Raw genomic sequence first — 11,010 nt, forward strand, 5'->3', positions numbered from 1 at the left:
AAAATAATAATACTTTTTATGTTATTATTATGATATTTCACTTCAATTGATGTAAGCATTTGAAAAGTTATAAGTAAAATATTATAAAATATATAAGCCATAAGCATTTAAACTAACATTAAACAATAGACACAAAAGTTGCAGTATAAATTAAAAATCAATAGACACAAGAGTAAATTATAACTAGAAATGGATTTTATTTGTATTGCCGAAAGTTTGAATTTTATAACATTATTTTATGTAGTATTTCACCTAATTATTATTGTCAATCTAAGAGTAGGTATTTTCGAACAGACAACTTAATTTAATGGCTTTTTTATTGACAATATATCATAAGTTTTACTATAAAATCCATTTTAAAAAGCTAACAGACATATTCCACCAAGTTAAAAAGTTATTGTAACAAGTTAAAATTAATTTATGAGTGTTAGAAGACATTTTTCAAAAGTCAATAAAGTCATAAATTAGTTTTATAAAATAATTTTTAAATGCTTTAGTGCTTAATTTAATTTATTTTTTAAAAAAATATTTTTCCAGCTGTATATATACAATAGTTTTTTTTAAAGAGTATTTATCAATTTTGATCAATTTTAAAGAAGTACTAAATCCCGAGGTTATATCTATGAATATATCTAGTTAAAGATTAAAAAAAACATAATTATTTAAAAGTATTTAATACCCAACATAACTATTTTAAAACGTATATAATTGCTTCTTTGAAGCTTTTCCTCTCCTATAATGTAGAACTTTGTTCAACGTGTAGTACTAAACCTACGTTATTTAGTTTCAAAAGGAAAAAAAGAAAAAAAATCCATAATTTAACTAAAGAAAGAGAATATTAAAGTTGCAAATAAAAGCAAAGCAACTTGTTGAAAGAACTAAAATATTAAAATAAGTTTAAAAAAATTGGAAGAATATTTACGATTTTCTTTTACACAAACCTGAACGGGGAGTATATAAGTAAAAAGGTTTCCGTAAAAAATATTTTGTAAATAAATAAATAACAAAGGCGAACATAGAAAGATTAAGATAAGTAGGGAGTGTGAATATGGGGATCTGTTCATTTTGCTTTTAAGCAATTATGACAGAGAAATTGTTACTTCTCACTCCATCAATTATTTGTTTTTTTTTCTTCTAATTTCTAAAACTACCCCTCACAGGTGGTTTCGTTGCGTATGTTACAGAACAAAATTATATTTATGTTGCTGGTAAAAAATAAGTAGACAAATGGTAACGAGAATTAGTTATGTATGCAATGAAATCACATTTTTATTAAGTAATTTATTTGTACCTCTTAATGTAATGAGATTTACTTTTTGTTAAAACAAATTACACACGAAATTATGTATTATTGTGATATTTTATCACAAAGGAAAGCAAATTTTGTTGGAAATGATTTTTTTTAAATGACTTGCTAAATAGAAGGCGATCTAGAAACATACTTTGATAGGTTTGTAGCGAATGATGATGGGCTCAAAGCTCATCAAGTTCATCATTCCATCATAATCCCTATATGAAAGTTTTGGTTTTCAAAATAACCTTTTCCCATAAAACTGAGATTTTAAGGTTCTCATGATCTCATCCCCATAATAATACAAGTTACATGCACTTGAGGTGCTTGTATGTTCCCTATCAAGGGTACAATGCGTGTTTCATAAGAATAAACCCCCTTTCAAGAAAACAAATAGGTCATCTGGAGTGTGACTATTGGTTTTTGAGGAGCAAAATACTTTGGGGTTGGACAAAAGCCGAAGGTTAGTCTCAGAGCTTCTTTGTTCACACTCAACATAATCACAACAACCTTAACGAACGATGATGATGATCACCAAAGACGATGGTTGGAAAGTTGGGGTGGGAAGAGTGGCTGAATGAAGAGAGGTGAAGGGGAAGGGGTGTGGTGAAATAGAACTAAGGGTGGCTAAGTAATTTCAATTATTTTTGAAAAAGCAATCATTGGGAAGAGGAAAAAAGGAGGTGAGAATAGTAGTTCCCAAGTATGACATACTGGTCTACAATGCATTTCTGTATGTGGGCCCTCGGTCTTTCACTTAGGCTATTACTAATACACCTCATATTTACTTTTACACCCCTTCCACTTCTTTTTTCTCTTTCAACGAAGATTGCTGCACCTCCTTCTACTCTGCAACACGAGACTAAACTTAAACCCCCCGTCTCTTATAATCACCTAAATCCAAATGAAGCACCCAAAACCTAACTCAAACTAGCCTTACGGCAAATTGTTTGGCACAATCTTATAGCTCCAGCATTGGGGTGTATCTCAAGTGACCTACATCGAATACGATGCAAACACAGAATCAAGAACAATGAGATAATATGGAAGAAAAGAGATAGTACTCGTCAATTTCACTCTCAATTTATCGTTTGGATTGAGCAGCACCCAAACCCTAGAAAGTGTTACTTCACTTTGATTTAAGCTTCACTTTGTATCAAACTCTAATTGCAGCGATCAATGTTATCTGAATTGGTTGATGGTTGCTCCATAAATTAATTTGATGAGTTCTATAGAATGGAGGAATTCCTTATCTTGCTTTGGTCTTTAAGTAAGCCTAGAAATTCGGGATTTGTGTTGCCATGACTGGGTTCACTACACAAACTTTTCTGAATTACTGTGAGAGAGTTTGGGCAAAGGATTTCCCCTATCAGAATACTTGATAAGGTTATGGAGTTTTAGTGTTACTCATTTACTAGAATGTGTTCATTCGGTGATGATTCTGAAGTTGATTTTAACAATGAGATAATATGGAACGAAAGAGAGTAAAGAGGACAGAGAAGGGGGTGCACTAACTTCCGGAAAAAATACAAAAAAAAAGGGGATATAATTGAAAAATGATGAGTGAAAGTAGGTGTACAAGTAAAGAGAAGAGGTGTGTTTAGCAAAAACCTTCTCTTATGTTATGCTTTGTTATACGTGAGCCCAAAAACAAGCATAAAGAAAAAAGGCGGGATTTCCCTTACGCCACTCAATTTCGAAAGAAAATCCCTATACTTTGTGTGTGTGTTTTTTTTTGCAGTCCACTACTAATCAGTAATCACAAATAGCAAGGGCAAGAATGCAATAATGAAGATTAGATCACAGTCTCACACATTCCAACATTTGAAATTCAATTTGAAAAGCCGAACGCCAAAAGAGGCAAAAGCCACAACACCAAGGTGGACCTCCCCCCTTTGTAATAATAATAATCTGAATCACTAAAACCCTTTTCAGTTTTCTCATACCCACTTTGCTGCTTCAGAGAAACAACGGAAGGAAAGAGATGGAAAACAATGCTGAATCTGAGAATCCAAAAGGGAAAGGGAAAGGGATTCCAATTCACGGAGGGAAGTACGTTCGCTACAACATCTTAGGCAACCATTTCCAAGTCTATTCCAAGTACGCTCCCCCTCTCCAACCCGTTGGTCGCGGCGCATACGGCATCGTTTGGTTCGCTTACTCTCTCAGCCTCAACTTCCATCTTTTTTTTTTCTTTTATCGGAGCAAATGTTAATAGTTAGTTTGTTAGTTTTTTTTGTTAGCAGGTTGATCGAACTCACGACCTTTCCCTCCTTTTCTTCTTTCTTAATCACCCACCAACCTTATATATCCCTTAACTTCAATCATTACTACTCCATTTTTTTTTTCATTTTCCATTTTTATTTAATTAACTTGATTGTTTAGCTGTGCGACGAATTCGGAGACGAAAGAAGGAGTGGCGATAAAGAAGATTGGGAATGCCTTTGACAACAGGATCGACGCCAAGAGGACGCTCAGGGAAATCAAGCTTCTCTGTCACATGGAACATGATAACGTGCGCCTTGTTTTTTTTTTTTTTTGTGATTTATCTGTAAAATTTACAATTTAATGATCTGTGCATTCTTTTTTTGATTTGATTTGGTCCATTTATATGCAGATAATTAAAATTAAAGACATAATTCGGCCAGCGGAGAGGGAGAACTTCAATGACGTGTATATCGTGTACGAGTTGATGGACACCGATCTGCATCAGATTATACAGTCTAATCAGGCTCTCACCGATGAACATTGCCAGGTATGGACTCGTGAGTGTGTGAGTGCGTGATTTTTGCTTATTGCTAGAAGAAGTATATGTGTGCACGTGTCAGGGAAGTGATTGAGTGTGTGGAGGTGCGTGATATTTAGTTTGGGTGATAGTGCAAAAGAAAATACTGTGATTGAGTATATGGTGTGTGTAAAAAATTGCATTGGTTTGGTATGAGAAAAGAAAAGGAACGACATGGTTTGAGTGTTGTGACTTGTGAGAGGGGTTTTGAAGGGTGTAAATCCTGGATGCAGGGGTGATGGTGAGATATCTAAAGTGGGGGAGTGTTACCGTGTTAGTACCATATTTTCTAACATATTCTTTGTAACACATTCTCTTATATTGGTTAAAATTCATTAAAAACTATAAAATTATCAGTAAAACTCATTAAATAAGGTATGAGACAAGACTTGCATAATTTTATGATTTTCAATAAATTTTAGCCAATAAAAAAGAATGTATTTAAAAAGTGAGTGTGTGACTAACTAGTATTTCTCTTTATGGTAATAGGACATTGAGAGTTTACATTTATAGTGGAATGGTTTTCTTCTTTTTGTGGATAATGTGGACTAGTTGTTGAATTATTGTTATTTTGTTTGTGTTGTTATGATTCCCACACAATAGGCATCTGTCCTGCCTACTAGAGTTTGTTGAGTTATTGCTATTTTGCTTACTATATAAAGCAATTTACTATATAAAGCAATACACGTGATGGAGCACTTTAGAGTGTTGAAGTTTGAGTTCAATTCATCCCTGTCCCCCTATTTTTTTTTTGCAATGAATGCTATGTGTCAGTTTAGCTGTTTGTTTAGTGGTTGTTAGGTAACCCACTAACCCTGTTTGACAGTATAGGAGAAGAACAAAATTTTGCAGAATGTTTCTTCTCATTCTCAGAGGGCGAACCCCAGTGCAGCGGTAAAGTTGTGCCTTGGTGACTTGTTGGTCATGGGTTCGAATCTGGAAACAGCCTCTTTGCATATGCAAGGGTAAGGCTGCGTACAACATCCCTCCCCCATACCTTCGCATAGCGAAGAGCCTCCGGGCAATGGGGTACGAAGTTTTTTTTTTCTTCTCATTCTCATTTGTAAAGTTTCGGGTTCGACTTGAGTCTTGTGAACAGAGAAAATAGGTGTTAGAATAACTTTACCCGTGAGTTAGTCCATTAGCTCAACCCAGATTAAATGGAATCTAAAGTGATTTCTTGATGTGGAAGATTTAAGACAAAAGGAAAAGTAACCCAACTACTTGAGTGATATTAGAAACTTGTTACTACTACATAACTTATTAAGAGTGCTTCTGTTAAAGTGAAACTGTTTATTTAGTCATGTAGTGTTTTATTGGTTTATAATACCATCTATTGTCCTCTGAGTACCTCTATAATTAATCAGTAACCAGTTTCAGATGTTCTGATGTTTTTCCTTGAAACTGATAATGAATCATTAGCTTACAAATTTTAATTTATTCATTATGTTTTGGACTTATACATTTTATTTGTAACAAGGAAGTTGAAGTTCATAAAGCTTAAGTAGTGTTTTAAATCGTTGCAGTACTTTTTATATCAACTCTTGCGAGGGTTGAAGTACATTCACTCTGCAAATGTTTTGCACCGAGATCTAAAACCAAGCAATTTACTTCTGAACGCAAACTGTGATCTCAAGATATGTGACTTTGGGCTTGCTAGAACAACCTCAGAGACCGACTTTATGACAGAATATGTTGTCACTCGTTGGTACAGAGCCCCTGAATTGCTACTGAATTGTTCAGAATATACTTCAGCTATTGATATTTGGTCGGTTGGTTGCATTTTGATGGAGATAATTAGAAGGGAGCCTTTATTTCCTGGTAAAGATTATGTCCAGCAGTTGGCCCTTATAACTGAGGTATTTGTTCTTTCTCTTTAATACTGTCTGTTTGTTGAATAGACAGAAAAATTTAGTATGCTAGGATCTTTGTCTTATGAAATCTCTTTTAATTAGCATTAGTAGTTAATACAAGCTTCCAAATGATTAAATCTTGATGAACAAATTCCTCATAATCATCTTTCGAAACAGTTAATAGGTTCACCAAATGACTCGGATCTTGGATTCCTCAGAAGTGATAATGCAAAGAAGTATGTTAAGCAGCTCCCACATGTAGAAAAGCAGTCCTTTGCAGAGCGGTTTCCTGATGTGTCCCCATTAGCAATTGATCTTGCTGAGAAAATGTTGGTCTTTGATCCCTCCAAGCGCATAACTGGTACGCCTCTTTATTTTGCTATACCTTTATTTTTGGGGTAAAAAATGTGTTTTAGGTATGCTAGGATTTGGCCAAAATCAGTTTTTAGTTCCAAATGGTAGTTTTGGTCCTCATATATATCAAATGTGGTCAATTTTGTCCTTGACTCTATACTTCATTTTTACTTCACCAGAGATGAAATCCACTACATTTCAGGAATACAAGGACAAAAATTACCGTTTTTAAAATGTATAGACTTAAACAAATTTTGAACGAATGTTGAGGACCTAAAACTCATTTTACTATATATTTTTTTTTATCGTCCTCTTTAATTTCTTTGTAAGTTTTACTTCTTTTCTATGGTTGCGTTATTGCATAGTGGAGGAAGCACTGAATCACCCATACATGGCAAGTCTTCATGAGATCAACGAGGAGCCCACTTGCCCAACTCCTTTCATATTTGATTTCGAACAGACAATTCTCAACGAAGAAGATATAAAGGAGCTCATATGGAAGGAGTCTCTAAACTTCAGCCAGGATCATCAGATGTTGGAATAGCCTTTGGCAGAATGGTTTTAAATCATTAGATTCTATGGAGTTTGATAATACAGGTTTGGTTGGAGTTGGGTGGGAAAGTGGTTTTAGTTTTATAAAACATGTTATAAATTGTTATTTTAAGAGGTTTGGAGTTGCAAGTGCTGCATGTGATTCTGCTATCTGTAATCAAAGTGATTAGGGAGATAGGTTCTCCCAATTCCATTGTCCTGAGAGGGCTGTGTGTTCACTTTTTCTTTTATTTCTTGGGGAGGATTATGGTACCCACAAAGCGTTGGTGCTTGTTCTACATAAGAGGGGCATATGCCTCCAAGGCCCAAGACGTTGTCTTCGGCTTCGCATTGTATAAATATCCAAATATAGTAGTTATACAGAAGTTATTGAAGATAAGCCACAATATAGTGGTTGTTTTATTTCTGTGTGCTTATTGTTGTGGTTTTGTTTTCATTATTTGTCTTTCATTTTTTTTACTGTAGTCCTTCACTTTGAAATTTAGATATACTTCTGTTATGTTTTCTAAAGCTTGGATTCTTTTAAGGTGCTAGTAGTTATCTTTTCCTCCTTCTTCCTCCAAAATATAGAGTTCTAGCAGTCCTACTGGCTTGCATGTTCCTTGAGGAATTTGGCTCCACTCCACTAAATTGTGAAATTCACTTTGGAAGATAAAGTGGAGAGGGATAATTGTTGTTTAGAATTGTTGGCACCACTCCCAATTGTTATTTAGAATTTTTTTAAATAATTTCATAATTTTACACACACAAATATTTTATTATAATATTAATAAATTATATTTTAATTAACGATTACCGCTTTATCCTTTATTTTTTCAAAGTTCAACTTTAAAATAGATGAATTCATAAATGTGTTGCAATTTCCCCTTCACCCTATCTCTTTTACTGTCTCTTTTTTGCATTTTTCTCTTATCTTGTAAAGCACGGGTACACTTCTAGTTTATTTTATGTGCATACCAAACCTGACTTGTTTAATGGTAGTTTATTGCGAACCAGGCTTATAGAAGTAGAAAATATAATAACTACAATAATGATAATGATAAATATGATGTTTTAAAATTTAAATCCAGCACTATTAATTGTGATAACAATTGTTGACTAGTAACGACGTCAGTGACAATAATAGTCTTAAGTGATTATGATGACAATAAAATGGTGATGCTAATAATATTGATAATATTAGTTTTTTGTTTTGTGGTAATAAAATTGAAAATATTGATTGACAGTGGAGATTACCAGGGTTTTGAAAATTTACAATTTGCAGCAAATATTACCATTCTCAAAATCTAAAGTAGTAGTAGCTTAGGCTTAGACTAAGCTTGAGAGGATTACATTCACTTTGCTTTGTAAGTTATTGAGAGTTGAGACCGACAAAATTTGTGGAGTGTGGACTACATATCTTGGCGAAGGATAGTACCTGGTAGGTTCCTGCTGCTTTCCATGGCCCCAGGCTTTGATTCTTTTAAGGAAAAAGGTCTCAAAATGCAATTGGTAAGATAATAGTAATTGTGATTAGGAAGACTTATTTTCTCTATCTGTTTACTTCATAGAATAAATCTTGTCACTCGTTTTGAATGAAAAATGTCAATTAATGTTGGGTCCTCTAGTAAGTTAATAGTCTTTAGTTGATAAGTCACTAATGAGTTGTATTTAAGTTCTCCATGAAACTTGAGGGAAGTTTAAAATAAAAATCGGAAGTTACAAAATAATACCCTCGGTGAAATTGATGTTTATGATATTGCTCATGTCTTAAAAAAAGTAATTAAAAGAAAACCACACTTTGGCATTTTAAGCACAGTGTATCCAGCTAATCATTTTCATTTGATGGATGCTCACTAGACACGGGCAGAGCTAACTATATTTTGAGTCCACTTTTTATTCTTATTAGTATATTCTGTATTTTAATCTTTCAAAATGTTAAATGATTTTTTAAGGATGTATTAATTCTTTAAGAGTTTAATTCACTCATAGTGTAAAATGATTTCACATTCATAAATCATAATTTGAATTATTTTAAGATAATTATTTTAAAAGTCAAGAAATTTGACATATATGATAAGTTGTGATTGAATGATTATAAAAAATTTTACACTAACAAGTATGTAACTTTTTCTAATGTATGTTTATTTCTAAAAAATAAGTTGAAGTTGAAATTACTTGAACTATGAATCTAGTTTTTTTTAATAAAAATCCAAGAATTCCGTTAAGAGTTTTTAAATTATTAAAGATATATTTAAAAAACAAAGACAAATAGTAAAATTACACTAATGATATCTTTTTAAGCTCTCATGACTTTTACAATACATATTTTACAATAAGAGAGAAGATAAACATGAAAAAATAGATATACACTCACAATTTCACGTTATCACTCAATTGTAAAATCATCGTAAATATGATAATAAGTTTGTTAAATTTTATAATCATCACCTTAAAAGTTATAACAACAATAATTTTTTTAAAACTTTTATACAATCAACTAATTAGATATAATTGTGGTATGACTTTTAAAATAATTATTATATAAGTGAATAAATTTACTATATAATAATTTGTGATTAAATGATAATAAAAAATGTAACATCATCGGTTTGTAGTCTTTTTTTTATATTTTAAATAAGTGGTTGCTTTTCTAAATTTTAACTCAACCGAAGTCCTATTACTCATTTTTTTATTAACTATTAAACTTCTATGTAATTACATAAATTTATTTAAAACTAAGATAAAATAGATAAACTTATTTAATTATGCTATTGTTAATTTTGGGATGTTTGAAACTTTGACTTGGAGTTTCCCGATAGATTCTTCTTATTGCTAGTTAAGTTGATAGGTGAATGAGCACAACTTTTTTGTATATAAGGGAAAACAATGCATACTTGGAAGAGAGTAAGGAATTTTCTTATATAATGCGTCCTTTTTTTTTTTGACAAAATATAATGCATCCTACTCCTTTTTCTTTTCTTTCTTTTTTTTCTTTTTTCTAACGGGCGTGACAATTTCGTTATTAATGTATAAAATAATGGTAATTTTCAATGTATGTTAGATTTCCCGTGTTGAGAAAGAGAGTTTTTCTTTCTTTCTAGATCTTATGTATATTTTATTAAAAATAATCATATTTAAGTCAAGTAAGATAATTATGGGTGTAAAGTTCTCATGATAATCTTACTTGGTTCAAACATGATTGGTTCAAACATGATTGCTTCAAGTAAAAGATATTTGTAGTCTAAAAAAATAATTATAAATTAATCAAAATTAAGGTTTTGAATGTAAATAAAAAAACCAATATAATTTTAAAAAAAAAAACATTAAAGGTAAGAGCATTGACATTGAAATTTCTTCCCAATGGCCATTGACTGATTAATTGTGCTCATGAAATGATTTGGTACTAAACTAGTCTCTTAACTTCTGTTTTGCATTAAGACACTCTCAGTTGATGAAATTAATGTTTCCAGTTTAAAAAAAATATCACTTTAAAGATTATAATTTTTAAGTAGTAAGTGAAATAAAACAAATTAAAATGAAATTTGATTATCTATCCACCATATATGTTGATTAAAGGATCATCATTGTATTTAAAGTTTAGATTAAATAGGATAGTTTATACCATAATATCATAAAATTCAAAATTCCATAAGCACTACTACTCCTCGTGGGAGATCTAAAGGTTGTCTATCATTTGTTTTCGTTCCAACTTTATCTATGATGTGGTCATCCACCTGTACAATTAGAATCCCCTCAAGGAAAGTTGCTTAAAATATGTGGTTCTGGAGTTTGGTTACATCTTATAAACCATAGTATATTCTATTCTAGTAAAGTAGATAGGCACATGATATTGAAAAGTTAGCAGCAAAAAGAAGTTAAGACAGAAAAGAATCCCAATTCTTAAGGCTAACGGTCCCACTCAATTTGTTGGTCTTTCTGTTTTTCCAATCTTTTTATTTTTTTTCATACTTCAACCTTAACTTTTGTATATTCCAAAATTAGTAACAAAACTAGATTTCAATTTCTCAATTATACACTTTTCTTTACTTCAACCTTAACTTTTGTATATTCCAAAATTAGTAACAAAACTAAATTTCAATTTATCAATTATAGACTTTTCTTAAAGAGATTTCGATTTCAAGTTATTAATGATATATAACGAATAGGTTGAGAATCAATCAATCCTCTTATTT

General features: G+C 31.7%; 1 protein-coding gene across 2 annotated transcripts; it reads left to right on the forward strand.

The window, feature by feature from the left end:
- The first annotated feature begins 3,048 nt into the window (after positions 1 to 3,048).
- Positions 3,049 to 7,237, forward strand: LOC100802929 (mitogen-activated protein kinase homolog NTF6-like). Of its 2 annotated transcripts, XM_006591824.4 has the most exons (7): positions 3,049 to 3,171; positions 3,255 to 3,442; positions 3,677 to 3,806; positions 3,909 to 4,046; positions 5,603 to 5,935; positions 6,107 to 6,290; positions 6,649 to 7,237. In XM_006591824.4, the coding sequence occupies exons 2-7, from the start codon at positions 3,276 to 3,278 to the stop codon at positions 6,825 to 6,827; spliced, it is 1,131 nt and encodes a 376-aa protein (XP_006591887.1). In that variant the 5' UTR covers positions 3,049 to 3,171; positions 3,255 to 3,275; the 3' UTR covers positions 6,828 to 7,237.
- Positions 7,238 to 11,010: the final 3,773 nt, after the last annotated feature.

Source organism: Glycine max, chromosome 12 (genome assembly GCF_000004515.6).
Source record: "Glycine max cultivar Williams 82 chromosome 12, Glycine_max_v4.0, whole genome shotgun sequence".
Lineage (NCBI taxonomy): Eukaryota > Viridiplantae > Streptophyta > Magnoliopsida > Fabales > Fabaceae > Glycine > Glycine max.

Bases quoted from the DNA above. Each gene is read 5' to 3' on its own strand.
- LOC100802929 (XM_006591824.4), top strand. From the start codon at position 3,276: ATGGAAAACAATGCTGAATCTGAGAATCCAAAAGGGAAAGGGAAAGGG. The intron at 3,443-3,676 runs GTTCGCTTACTC...TTGATTGTTTAG, and splicing joins GGCGCATACGGCATCGTTTG to CTGTGCGACGAATTCGGAGA. The intron at 3,807-3,908 runs GTGCGCCTTGTT...ATTTATATGCAG, and splicing joins GTCACATGGAACATGATAAC to ATAATTAAAATTAAAGACAT.